At 38.8% G+C, this 13937-nt stretch overlaps 2 protein-coding genes across 2 annotated transcripts; one reads left to right on the plus strand and one right to left on the minus strand.

Annotated features, from left to right (window-relative positions):
• Positions 1-795: 795 nt before the first annotated feature.
• Positions 796-4724, minus strand: tp53inp2a (tumor protein p53 inducible nuclear protein 2a). Its single transcript, XM_084100504.1, has 4 exons — positions 4533-4724; positions 3351-3579; positions 1864-1951; positions 796-1773 (listed from the first exon to the last, which is right to left on the minus strand). Exons 2-4 carry the CDS (start codon positions 3472-3474, stop codon positions 1518-1520), a joined length of 468 nt encoding a protein of 155 aa, XP_083956630.1. The 5' UTR covers positions 3475-3579; positions 4533-4724; the 3' UTR covers positions 796-1517.
• Positions 4725-6159: 1435 nt separating this feature from the next.
• Positions 6160-9993, plus strand: snai1a (snail family zinc finger 1a). Its single transcript, XM_084101082.1, has 3 exons — positions 6160-6538; positions 6967-7470; positions 7988-9993. The coding sequence occupies exons 1-3, from the start codon at positions 6463-6465 to the stop codon at positions 8170-8172; spliced, it is 765 nt and encodes a 254-aa protein (XP_083957208.1). The 5' UTR covers positions 6160-6462; the 3' UTR covers positions 8173-9993.
• Positions 9994-13937: the final 3944 nt, after the last annotated feature.

Below are 13937 nucleotides of genomic sequence, written 5' to 3' on the forward strand. Positions count from 1 at the left end.
TTCCATGAACCAATGCATTATTAATTTTATAAATCTGCAGACATGTTTCAGAAGAACCCTTTTGAACTCTAGTTAACACGAGACATCTGAAGACATCACCTGCTTTATGCGCTCACTTTCTGACAGATAAAACTGCAGGGAGCATTCACCCGATAAAAAGCTCAAATAACTACGGACGCCACATGGCATAGTTGAAATAAGTTGACATTTATCTTGCTGCCCATCAGATCAGGTGATGTCTATGAAAATGTGTGTTAAAGAAAGAAGGTGTTCACTAGACATGCCTGATAGCATGAGATCTTTTGACAGATTTTTATGTAACTGGTAAAGATGACCTTTATACTTTCCCTAATAGACTAAGACTTGCACTTTATTAGTACAAGATAAATATTATGAAAAAAATAGCAATGTGATTCAGAATTGTTGACACAACAATGATTTGGCGCATAGATGGCAACAAATGTCCAGCTTCAAGTAAAGTTGATCATCTTGGTCTGCTACACATTTGATTATGTAATGGATGCTCTCAATGACCCGTTCACATGACAGCAGCATTCTGGGAAATCTGTGATGTTTATGCTGCAGGGCTATGATGTCCTCGCCGAGAAACAAAGAAACAAAACAGAGTAACCAATAAACTGCAAACTTTATTCTCTACTCTAATTGAAAATGAATTGGGGAAAACAAGAGAAATAGCTTAAAGTATTTCACATCCAGCAAACCACTCGGCACGCCAGAGTTGCTATATTCATGTGGAAACATGATAAGATCAAACAGTCAAAGTATCTTGTAGCTCTAAAAGCATAAATCATATCAAATGTCCAGTACAAATAGCTGAGAATATATGTCACTTGCTAAGCTAGAAGAACTAAATGTCATCATTAAACTTTAATGTTTATATATATATTATAATGTTGAACTAAAAACGTATAACATTGTAAATAGGATTCATTTTAGGAACATGATTTATGATTTTGTAATACACTCTGGAAGACAGTCATGCCTCATTGATAATGGACATGTCATATATTGACCACAGAAAGTTGGAAAAGGGCTCCATGACTAGACCACACTAGGTTGCGCCCCCTCGTGGTTGTTATAGTGCACTGCATGACAATAACGCTTTCTGCAAACTTAGAAACATACAGTATATTATTTATTATAAATAAATGACGGTCAAGTTGGAAAGTAAGTATCTGTATTAATGATGTAAACTGGCTGAAATGGATTGCCACTGATACCCCATTGCTTTATTGTCTTCACCACAATAAAGTGATTTCACTACGATCTATACAAGTTATATAATGTTAAAATGAAAGAATACATGATAATTCAAAAGTCTAGTACACAAGCATGGCCGACATAATTTTTGGAGGCATAATTTTAGCTGCCACTGGGTTTATTATACCCTACATTATAAATAACAATAGAAATGATTCAAACATTCTCATATCAAGCTTTTATTTTGCACCAAGGTACTTGCATGAGCTTGCGTGCTTGTTGACTTTCTCTGCATCTTAGTAATTAAAGTTGCGACGGCCAGGCTGGTGGAGGATCACGCGGTGTATGCGAGAGTAATGTTGAGGAACACGTTGACGAATGTGGTTCTGACGCTGAATGCAATTGCGGCTGAGATTGTGGCGGTTGGCCCGAGCCTGAGCCCGCTGTATCCGGCCCACCTGCGTGACTTTGACCAGAGGCCCGGACTGAGAGACCAGCCGCTGAGGTACTCGAACACTGCCTCGAGAAACAGGGACTTCCGGATCTAGGATGCTTTAGAAAGAGAACAAAGCACCATTTCGAGTAAATTCAATACTGACCGTCAATGTCAATGCAATGTCTGAGCAGATGTATTGGTTTTACCTTGCATCACTGACCAAGCTGGCAGTGCTTGAAAGGGTTCTTATTAACTTGAAATGCACCTCACTGGGTTCAGAGGATGTCTCTCCATCTACAGAAAAGAATAATACAGTTACCACAGAAAGCTGTATCTGAACCCTGTAAAGCCTGATAAATAATTGTCAGATCTTTAAAAAAAAAGAAAAAGAAAAAAAGAATTTAACAGATTATTGAACCTTCAGACAAAATAACAAAAAACTATGGAGCTCACACTTGAGGAGGAAAAAACAAAAAAACTCAATATTATTCAGAGCCCCAAACTCAGCAAAAATATTTAATTTGCTGCAGTTGTGGATATTTATATAACCAAAAAGTATGACGAAATCAAATAAACCTATGTTGCTTCAATCCAGTAAGTGTTCATCTTGAAATATTACTAACAGTATAAAAGCTATTCTTATATTTACACAGCAAAAAAAAAAAAAAAAAAAATTGAATCACAACCTGAAAGTGGATTTTTTTTTTTTTAGAATTATACTGCAAGACCTTTTACTTGCTAAAAAATTATAAACTATAATTTAGTCTCAAGTCTAGTTTATTTATAGAGCCCTTTCCACTACAAAGTAGACCAAAGGGCTGTACAGTTAAAACAGTCTACAGATAATAACAAATAATAGTAAAACAGAACACAAGACAACAGTCAATAGTAACAAGAAGAAAAAAAACAGAAAGGAAACCACCTACATACACATAATAAAACAAAATACAACTGCCAAAATTTTAAGAGTTAAAAGCCATAGAAAACAAATGTGTTTTCAATCGAGATTTGAACATGTCAATTGAGGGTGCAGATCTGATGTCAGGTGGAAGGGTATTCCACAGTCTTGGGTCGGCAACAGAAAGCCCAATCCCCTTTAGTTTCCGAGCGAGTTTTAGGTAAACAATTAAGTGATCGTTGATGTCTACATGAATTCATATGAATTAAAATAGTAATATATTCTGGGGCCAGGCCATGGACAGCTTTATAAACGTAGAGTAACACCCTATAATGAATCAGATATATAACCGGTAGCCAGTGCAGCTTTACCAAAACTGGGGTGATATGCTCCCTTTTCCTAGTACAACACAACAATTTAGACAACAGAAGGAATGAAGTATATTGCGTACAACAGGGTTTTCAGTAAAGTTTCCATAATGTTGATCATTTAGAGGCCTTAGAAAAATGTGTATCAAATATGATAAGAGTAGGCTTTATAGGCACAATCACACAGACAACTGTTATCTGTGCTAAATAACATCATAAAAAGATATTTTGAAGGATGTTTTGTCCAAAACCACACATTTATTGACTTTTTGTATGGATACAAAACACAGTAACTGATGACAGAATGTTCATTTTTGCATATCTCTTTAAGTGAATTATTTACAAATATATTACTTGCAGTCCCTGAATTAAATGCACTAGGACGTTCCTTCGTATGAATATGAGACATTTGTGTCCCTGTACTCACCAGCTGCATTGACCATGAGCCAGCCCTCCTCGTCCACTTCCGGAGACCCTGGTTTTGGTACAGTTGGTTCCTGAGTTGTTTCACTCACGCTTCCAAAGAGCAGGTTTGTGAGCCGTTGAAACATGGTTATAAATTACGCGTGATTGTACTTAATAATAGATGGTGAACTGGATTGCCTAGTACACGGGTCTCTTGAACACGGATCTCAGCAGAACGACTTCAGCCAGACCTTTGGTAAAGGAAAAATGTGACTATAAATATAAACACTGTGATAGTCTCTGTTTTGAATTATATAATCTAATCAAGGCTTGGTTAGAAACCACACCTGACAGTATCAGGCTACGAGCTATTTTAAACTCATAACTCATATTGAGGTCAGGTTTCATTCTGAAATCAGAGCATCTTTTTTTTTTTTTTACAGGCCTGGCATAAAGTAGGGATGAATTTAAAAAATAAATAATACTAATAAGCACTTTACATAATTGCTTTCCCCATCCATGCACACATAGAAATTCAAAACATTCACTGAACATTATGGTTTTAGTCATTAGTTTAGTTACCAACAAAGACATGTTCAAAATGTGAGTGCCATTTCTGTGTATATTCTGTGTTCAAATGGCCACAAAGATGGATGAACAGAATTTTGGGAGTGCATTGTTGGACCCCAGCTCTATTGTTGGAGTCCATCTGTCGTTCTCCAGCTGGGGGGTGTGCCATTGAAACGATATCTACATTTTCTCCAAAAAGAAAATGTAGCATCTGTATCATGTGAATTTTTTTTTATTTCAATGTTTGTTTGTTTTTGAATGTAGGATTCATTTAACAGCATTTAGGCTATCAAATAACGTTTACTGTATGTCGATGGTTTGTTTTGCTCTTTCGCTAGTCATCCAAATGTCGAGGAAAACCCAAGGGGAACTCGTTTATCATTTTGTGCAGTGCAGTGGGCTACAAATACACAGTAACTCATAAAAAATGTTGTAGAAGAAATGTATGACATATGAATCAATGAAACAGTCTTATATGGCAATAGATTATGATTAAGAAATATGGTATGAGCATGTGTGATACATTCAAATTAAATTTATATACATGCATCTATAGGCTACAAACAAAACAATTTGGGAATATACAGATTTTCTCACATAAGTTAGCTAAAATCGAGGCTTAAGTAAAACATACCTGCTTCTTTATAGAGCAACTGATTTTCCGCCGTCTAATTCGTTAAAAATAAATCTTTGGTTTTTTGGTAGTTTCCGAGGTAGAGGTGCAGATTATGCTCTTTTGTTCTGTTTATTTTTGCAAATGACAGAACCGCAGTATAGATCCCAACGAACGAACAGCTGATAATAAAAACAAAAAGCCAAGAGAAGTAGCTCCGCCTACTGCTTGTGGGCTAGTCCAATAAGATTCGTACACAAACCGAGAGGTGGAGCCAGAATTTAACGGGGCGTATTATCCGTTTGTCATCTATAGCTGACCTGGGAACAGTTTTTAACATTAAACTATAAAACTCATGGGTCGACCGTAAGTAAAACTGATTCCAGTTCAGTTGTGGAGGAAAGGATTTGGACATGTCGAGGGGCGTGTCAATCATCAAATTTGAAAACTGCAGAATGTGCCGCAGCAACGGACACAAGGACAGTAGGAAATGGGAATTACATGGAGACTAGAGCAATTTACCTTCATGTTGTTCCAAACATATGTTCAAAATCAATATGTCTTGCTTTCTTCGTTGGAAACACTAAAAATGGAATATTAGCAGAGAGTATCAGTCACTTACACTGTATGGAAAAAGATGCAATTAGAGTCAATGACGGAGGTTACATTTTCAATTGTGTAACATTTTACAACATCTTTCTCCATTATAGCAAACGTGCCTAATAATAACCACTCGTAATTTTCTTACAGCTCTGTTATTATATCAGGGTCATGGCCTCTTATCACTAACATTACGACTTTTCTATGAATAGTAGAAATAAATTAAAAACAAAATTCATGGACACAAATAAATTATCCTTAAATAGAATTAAAACGTGGCAATATGCAAATATGATTGATGGTAATTAGTGAATAGGAAACAACTCAAAACATTTGCTCTTTAAATAAAGTTAAATAAGTCACATTAAATCATTTTAAAGAGAATTGATAGGCCTATATTTGGGCCTGCTAAACACGTAATAGAAGATTTTTTTTGCGTTTTTGGTGCACTTCATCAAACATTGTGGAATGTGGACACAAACTTGTTTCATGGGCGCCAGAAAACCGTTAGAAGCAAAATAACTATATTTTATTACCACAAGGTGGAGCCATAATCAAAATTGTAGCCTACTTTCACACACCAAATTCATTCCAGGCTCGCCCTGACATCTGTTGAGAAAAGTGCATCGTGCACTTGTCAGCTTATCAAAATTAGTTAATAAAACATCTCCAGAACATACATTTCAGTGTATGATATATAATGGTATTGAGGATAAAATAAAACGTGATGACAGCTTGTGAACATTTCTTAAACGCTGCATCTGTACAAACAAGGTCTGGCATAGCTTAGTGTTTTGATAGAAAGTAGACTACAGATTTATGTTGCACATGCTAATTATATTATCCTTCATTGTGCATACTTTGGAGATGGCAAACATTTCCTTCACAAAAGCTTTAATTTAAATGAACAATGATCTGGCTTTATACACACATTGGCTTGGAGCCGCGAAGTAAACAATGAATTTAGATCGGCTAATTTGCATGATATTGACAGGCACGAATTAAACAATTCACTTGTGTGTATTACCTGCGAAGTGCGCTTGGGAACATTCACACCTAGACAGCAGTCAAGTGCTGGGTAATTAAATGAAACACTGACGACAGCGACTGTAGGCTATTCTTTTGGGCGGGTCCAAATGGACGTATACCCACTCAGTCTGTCAGACTGTTTTAAATAAGTACAGACTAACTAATTGTAGTCCATTTCAGATCAGTGTTCAGTGTTAACGTTACAAGAACTGCGGATTGGCGAGGACGCTACATTTTAAGGACTATCTGAAGCGGGGCGTTTCAGCGAAATTTTACCCTTGAAAAATAATTGGACTGGATTGTTAAAACTTGAGAGTTCAGAATGCCTCGGTCTTTCCTGGTAAAAAAGTATTTCACCAGCAAGAGGCCAAACTACAGCGAGCTGGAATGTCAGAACGGTGAGTTTTGCTCCCTTTTAAAAAATTCGAATCGATCTAAACGTAAAATGATTTTAAAGTGTACAACTGGCACATAAATTAGTTATTCTGATCAAAGTACCCAGGGGATTGCATTTGTGTCATCGGTACATCGGACATATTAATATACATATAAATCGTTTTAATAAAAAAAAAAGAAAGAATTTGGCTGTTGTATTTTCGATCACTTGTGGAATTTCAATCTAGACACAGCGCCCTTTCTTCACTGGATCTGGTTGCATGTGATGCACATGTGTTTTTTGAGTTTCTACTTCTGTTGCAACTGAGTGTCCTGTGCTTTTCACTGGCAATCACTTATATTGTAAAATACCAAGTCCATAAATTCTATAGCCACTAATATGGTTGTAAATATCATTAGGAACTTATTTTCTCTTCCTCTCATCCATCAGATACTCTGCCAGACAGATACCCACTTGCAGAACTTCCAGCAGTCAGCAATGACTTCCCAGTGACTTGCTTGACCACTGGACTGGTTTGGGATGTCAGCTTGCTACCTTCCCTGCACAATCCCACATCCCCATCCACTAGCCAGGGCCCGCTGGACCTCAGCTCCCCGTCCAGCAGCGTCAGCTGCAGCAGCAGTGGGGAAGAAGATGAAGGACGCACATCAGACCCACCGAGCCCAGATTCCTCAGACACCTACCACCCCCAACAGACCAGCAGGCCGAGACGCAACAACAAGAACAGGGCAGGACAGAGAGAGGACAAGAGCGAGGCCACCGTCCCAGTCACTCGACCGGCTTTCTTCTGCAAGCACTGTCCCAAAGAATACAACAGTCTCGGTGCCCTAAAGATGCACATCCGCTCACACACTCTACCATGCGTCTGTCCCACCTGTGGAAAGGCTTTCTCCCGACCCTGGCTGTTAAGAGGACACATTCGCACACATACAGGTAAATCTTCAACAAACTTACAAAATGTGTTACTAGCACTCAATATGGTTCATGCTAATTTTGCATTGTGTTTATAATTTTAAGATGTAGATGTAAATATCTCGCATTTTCTTTTGGAACTCTCTTAAAATTTGCGCAATCATTTCATTAATGCAACACCGTTAGTTTAGTGATTCACTCAGTCAAGTGAGTTTGTCCTCAATAGAATTGCTTTTCATTGATCACTCATTGTGTTGACATCTTTTTAACAATGACACAATAGGACAATCTTATCAATCACTAGTGTGAGAGCAGAGATAAGCAAAGATAAGTTGATCAAGAATGCCAAGGAGCACTTGTTATCATCCTTGCTGAGTGGCCACTTATTTTGTGTACTTGTGGTTGATTCAATCAGGTTACCTTGTGACTGTTAGCTACTTCGACAACATGGTTTTTTAGTTTTTTTACAAAGATATGTACTTTTAGAACAGACATTTATGATCACAAGTGCATTTTTAACGGTAGCTTTTTCCTCCAGGTGAGCGTCCATTCTCCTGCCCACACTGTAACCGTGCCTTCGCGGACCGTTCTAACCTGCGTGCGCACCTGCAGACCCACGCAGATGTGAAGAAATACCAGTGCAACACCTGTTCTCGCACCTTCAGCCGCATGTCCTTGCTGCAGAAACACAGCGCTGCCGGCTGCTGTCCCTCCACGGCCTGAGGACACCAGGAGACATTTTATTCTACTTCAGGACTCGGTGCCTTGTGAGATAATAATGACCGTGTGCTTCTTCTCTCAACACCCGCGCATATATGCAATATGCAACATGCAACAGGATAAGGATGATGCGGCATTTAAGCAAACTTCTTAAACAAAACATGGTCGATACATTTCCAAAATGCCACGTCAGACTTTTTTTTTCTTAACCAAAACACTTCAAATGAAGGAATTATGAATGTTAAAAGTATAATAGCTGTTCAGCTAGGAGTCCTGAAGCAGGGACAGCTGCTGTCAGGTTGGGGGTGGGTTCACTATGGTAGGGTATGTCTCTCAGCATGACACACACACACACACACACACGCAAACATATGCACACAGACAGACAGCTGTTCTGTGGTGCGGAGGCAGTGTGCTAACAGGTGTCCTGGCCCTGACCGTCACATCTCTCTGATAACAGGTGGCGTCTGCCAATTTCTCTAGAAACACACTTTGAGAGTCGTAATGGACCACAGTTGACTGTGGTGTTGTTGTTTTTTAGTTGGTTTTAGTTGGTTGTAACCTGCATGCGCATGGTTCTTCGCTTGTTTTTACTGATGTTTGTACTTTTCACCACACACATTTTTTTTTTTACTCTATGTGTTGTTCCTTTTGTTGTACAGGGACTGAGTTTTAAAATGCACTCCAGTTTACCAAAGAGTATTGAAGTCCTGTCATTGTGCTATTAAAACAAATGATTGGACATTTAAACCAAAGCCATGCTACTTTTTGTAATTTAAAAAGTTTTTGTACCTCAATGTTTTTTTCAAGTGATGACATGCAACAACTTCTGTATTTTTATCTGATGTGAAAAAAGGACAGTCTTAGTAAATAGCCATCAATGTTTTTCATATTCTGTTCACAATGCATGTGGACATTTCAACCCTAATGTCACATTTTACTGACAATTTCATGCATGATTTTTTATTTTTTTCGAATGAAATTGAATGAGTTCAGTGCAATTTTTTTTTTAGCATACTGTTTTTTTTAAATATACATTTCATGTCTCTTTGTATTTGTCCAAATCATTTCCACCCAATAAAATAATTTAAGTTTATACAAAGACTTTGAGTCATGCTCACTTGTTTTGGATTCGCCACAGTTACAAAGTGTCAAAAAGACTCATACAGGTAATCTGATGGCTCAAGCTATTTGAAGCTGTTGAAATGCATTATCAGGAAGAGGGGTGCTTCATTTCCCATGAATAGGAGTGACTCACTGGTTTGTAACTGTGATGTTTGCTGGGTGGCAGGTGAACGCACTATGACAGTAGAGGGACAACTGCGTGCACCTGCCCCACACACCTGTCCTACTGCACGCACACGCTCACTCGCTCTCCGCAAACAAAACGGTTTACCCAGAACGGACTCCTGGCCTGCTTATGCATACGGATGTGTGTCGATCTTTTTGTGTATGCACGGTCAGTGCAGCAGATCCGTTTTATATACAAGACATAAAGATGTCATTGTGGCCTGATGGCGTTTTAGTCATCTGAGCGCTCTGTGTTCGTTCAAACTGTAATTTTGCCTCTGGAGGTATTGCTGTGAGGCAAACTGATGGAATGTCTTGCATAAATATTTTCATGTTGGAAGCTTTGCTTACGAGCGTTGGAAGAGTTGCGTGTGTATGCTGCATTGATGTAAGGCGCTTCTATCTGCTGACCTCAAAACCTGGCATGTGTAACTGTAATGACTATATAATCATACTGAGCTAGGATCAAATCTCTGCTATGAAAGCCTGTTTCCACCTTGGAATTAAAACTTTATATCTCACAATTGCAACTTTATTTGTGACTTGTATCTCTTTATTTTTCAGTTTTGACTTTGAATCTCCTAATGTTTTATCACGATTGCGACTATTTCTCACAATTGCAACAATATCTCAGAGTTGTAACTTTTATCTCACATGACTATATCTCACAACTGCGACTTTGTTTCTCATAACTGTGACCTTGAATCTCACAATGTGATTTTACATCTCACAATTGCAACTTAATATCTCACAGTTGCAACTTTGTACCTCACAATGTAACTTCATATCTCACAGTTGTGAATTTGTTTCTCATAGTTCTGACTTTGAATCTCACAATTGCCACTTTATATCTCACATGACTTTATGTCTCATAATTGTGACATTCTCAAAGTGTCATTTTGTATCTCACATTTGCAACTTCACAGTTGTAATCTTAAATCTCATGTGACTTCATATCTTAATTGCAACTGTGTTTCTCATAATTCTGTCTGACTCTCACAATGTGATTTTCTATCGTGCAATTGCGACTTTAAGTCACAATGCAGCTTTATTTCTCACTATTGCGCCTTTGTACCTCAAAATGTTTTGTTTTTTAATCTCGCAGTTGCGACTTTATATCTCACGATAGTAACTTTACTTCAGAATCTTGACTTTATATTGTGCATCGTTTATTTCTTAGTTTAAACTTTCTCGCAATTACCTTTTTCATTTTCTACTCTGAGGTGGAAACAGGCTTCCATACTCTGTTGGCCATTCAGTTGTAAAAAATTAGGATGTGAAAAGCTAAAATGGATCTTCCAACAGCACTTGTGCTGTAAGCTCCTAGTGGAAACAGGTCTACATTAATCAGACCGAACTGTTGAATCCAGACAGTGAGTCAGCTGCTGTCAGGAGCAATAGTGAGTTCTCATTGTAAGTGTAGGTGCGTTTGTGGAGCATGAGGTAAGTCCTTCCATGTGCTGTCCCAGATCTGAACGTCTGAAAGAGTGTTAGTATGAGGAGCCTCTTCCCGTTTAGTCACTCAACCACTCACAGACAATCACAATCTCTGGAATGCATGTGTCAGGTGCTGACATGTAGTTTACGACAGTGAAGTGTGATCCTTGGGGGGAGCTGGTTTGGAAAGAATGGTTTAAGCTTCACATTTTGGTGATGCAATTGGGGTTCAATCGTCTTTAGGTGCAGTGCAACAGTGGAAGGACGCAATCCTCCAAACGCTCTGGAAAACCGACAGGAAAACATCTGTATGAAATGGAAGCAGAAGAGTTACATGTGGTTGATTTGTAACAAGCCCAGAGGGGAGGGAGAGGCGGTCTAATGAGATGACGTTATCGGAGTTGCTGTGGGAAACTTGAAAGAAGAAATTCCTGATAAAGCTCGACTCTGTTTCGTCAGCAGGTATAGAGACCACACGCTAGTATATCTGATTCATCAAACGTATCCAGGCAAAAAAAAAAAAAAAAAAAGCACATTTCCAAACCTGGAAAGTGTGTGGTGAGCCAACACGTCAATGTGCCGCCAGAGAGTTTGCTGTAACGCAACCCGCAGCAATATTTAGTGCATATTCTGTGCTAAGAAATGAAAACTAAATATGCACTCTCATACAGTCGTTCCTAAGGGATAATGAGACGTCTGGCTCTGAAATCGGAGAACTCATTCCCCACTGCGCGTTCCCAAGTGCCAGAACGTTCACTGTAATTTACCAAAAGTGGCTGCTGCTGCTGCCATAAAGCATGTGTTTAACATTCCAGCCCTTTTCTCAAGGCTTGTGTGTGCCTTTTATACTCCCTTTCTTTTGCTCTTGCTCAACTTTGCATGGCTAAATTTGAGCACAAGTATGATGCGTCTTTGCCTTACTTCACATGAGGATCATCTCTCTCCCTCAGAGACACCCAAAGTCCCAGGCAGGAAATGGGAGTTTACATTGGCCTGACTTTGCAGGGAGAGAACAAGTGGGCTCAAGTGTTCAGTGACTGCAGCGGAGCCCCATCCCCCCATTCAAGATTCCCTCCTACGCCTGCTCTCCCACTCAGTCAGGGGGAGAGCGCTGCAAGGGCCTTGGCCAAGACTTGGGGCTCGGGGCCTGGGATACAGGAAGAAGCTGTCAGCCTCTTATAAACACGAAGGGTTTTGCACCCACGACAAACTAGCGCCTGAGGGAATGCTCCAACGCCGCCATACTGTCTGTGTCAAACCGACTGAATGCAAAAAGTCACGCGTTTCTCACCACAGGTATTCTAAACTTCATTACAAGCATCTCTGCTGTTAGTACCTCAGAACGCTGTTATGTCTCCTGTGTCAGAAGGCGAAGGCACTCATTGGCCAGTCAGTCGATGAATTAACAGACAGAGTTCAAGTATGAAAGAAACTGCTTTCGGACCGCCTTCCAAGGCACTGTAACGTCACATCTGATGATCTATAACAGTGGCTCTGAAACGGTGGTAACGCCGTTGTGGTATGTGGAGGACGTACAAATCACGTAAAAATCACTACAAAAATGAAGTGCATATATTATTTTTTTATAAGAAACCCCTAAAAAAGTGTATATTTTATTGTAATTTTCAAAAAAATCAATCAAGTGTATATTATATAAATGTGTATATTTTAGTGTATATTTTATACATTTCAGAAAAATCACATTTTTTTAAATATATATATATATATATATATATATATATATATATATATATATATATATTATTAAATAAAACATTTTTTGTAGTGATTTTTCTGAAATGTATAAAATATATCTAAATTACTTAAATATACAGTATATATATTACAAATTAGATGCGAATTTCAAGAGACTGATGGGGCTTAACTACTGTTTGTCTTAACTACGGCAATGTATATATTAAAATATAGCATTGTGTTGCTTGAAGTTTCTGCTGAAAGCTATTTAAAAAAAAATAAAAAAAAATAAAAAAAAGGTACTGTGCTTTGATCTGCAAAAATGTTAATTTATAAATTAACATGCTGGTTTCAAATGCTCCGTCAGACAGCATTGTTATTCTTTCAAACAAATGCCAGACCGCAAGATCAGAATTGTGGGAAATCATAAGCATCGAAGGACACATCTGTGCCACCTTTAAGATTTACCAGATGGAGGCATTTAAGTGGACAGATCTACAAATAATGGATTCAGACATGCCTTGATGACTTCCTACTTCCATGTACTACATTTTCAGGTTCTGGACACAATCTATGCAATCGAGTGTAATTCCTTTCAGATTTATTTTCTTTATTTCAGGTTAACACAAGTACAGAACACACTTATGAGAAACTGAGTGCAGTTTAATGTCAAAGTTTTGTTTATTTATAAGGATGTAGGACTTGACAGATGAGAGAATCACACATTTCTATCTCAAACTTCACCTCACATAACCCAAATCTTTCAATGTCTGTCCATCAGATGTGCCCTAGTACGAGCACTGAGACTAATTACAGACAGATACTTCTGCAGCAACTTCTCCGAGGTCTCCCATGAACAATAGCATCTAAACAAAACCACCAAACAAAATGCAAACAAAGGGCCTCATCTCCCTCTCCAAAAAACTTCAGAGTTTGCCAGAGGGCCGCTGAAGAAGCGGAGAGACCTTATTACAGAATAATGAATCACACACTCACTAAGTCACAGGGTTGCTGAAGATGAATGTGCTCTCTGTTGGTTTTCCTGGAGCTGCGTGTTTACTAACCAATGACGCAGGCTGCACTTGATCAGAGACATGTGTTTCTGAGGTCTCAGTTCCAGTGAGAAGCGAGGGGAAGGAGAGCCGAGCGCGAATGTGTGGCGCCTGGGCTCCCTTGGCCCCGACTCTGCCACACACACAGGGGTTGGGGTAACTGTGGGGGTCATGCTGAGAAAAATAAACCGTGTAAACCTCAGGACAGGAAGCAGACTGCAGCGAGGAGATCCACATTGAGCGAGAGCATGAAGCCTCTAATTTCAGTCCATGCACTGATTTTGAACCTCAAAT

Source organism: Abramis brama, assembly GCF_963993115.1.
Source record: "Abramis brama genome assembly, chromosome: 23".
In the NCBI taxonomy this organism is placed as follows: Eukaryota; Metazoa; Chordata; class Actinopteri; order Cypriniformes; family Leuciscidae; genus Abramis; species Abramis brama.

Excerpts from the sequence above, each read along its gene's own strand:
- snai1a (XM_084101082.1), top strand. The coding sequence starts at position 6,463 with ATGCCTCGGTCTTTCCTGGTAAAAAAGTATTTCACCAGCAAGAGGCCA. Across the intron at positions 6,539-6,966 it reads CGAGCTGGAATGTCAGAACG|ATACTCTGCCAGACAGATAC; the intron begins GTGAGTTTTGCT and ends CTCATCCATCAG. Across the intron at positions 7,471-7,987 it reads ACACATTCGCACACATACAG|GTGAGCGTCCATTCTCCTGC; the intron begins GTAAATCTTCAA and ends TTTTTCCTCCAG.
- tp53inp2a (XM_084100504.1), bottom strand. The coding sequence starts at position 3,474 with ATGTTTCAACGGCTCACAAACCTGCTCTTTGGAAGCGTGAGTGAAACA. Across the intron at positions 1,952-3,350 it reads GCTCATGGTCAATGCAGCTG|ATGGAGAGACATCCTCTGAA; the intron begins GTGAGTACAGGG and ends TCTTTTCTGTAG. Across the intron at positions 1,774-1,863 it reads AGCTTGGTCAGTGATGCAAG|CATCCTAGATCCGGAAGTCC; the intron begins GTAAAACCAATA and ends CTCTTTCTAAAG.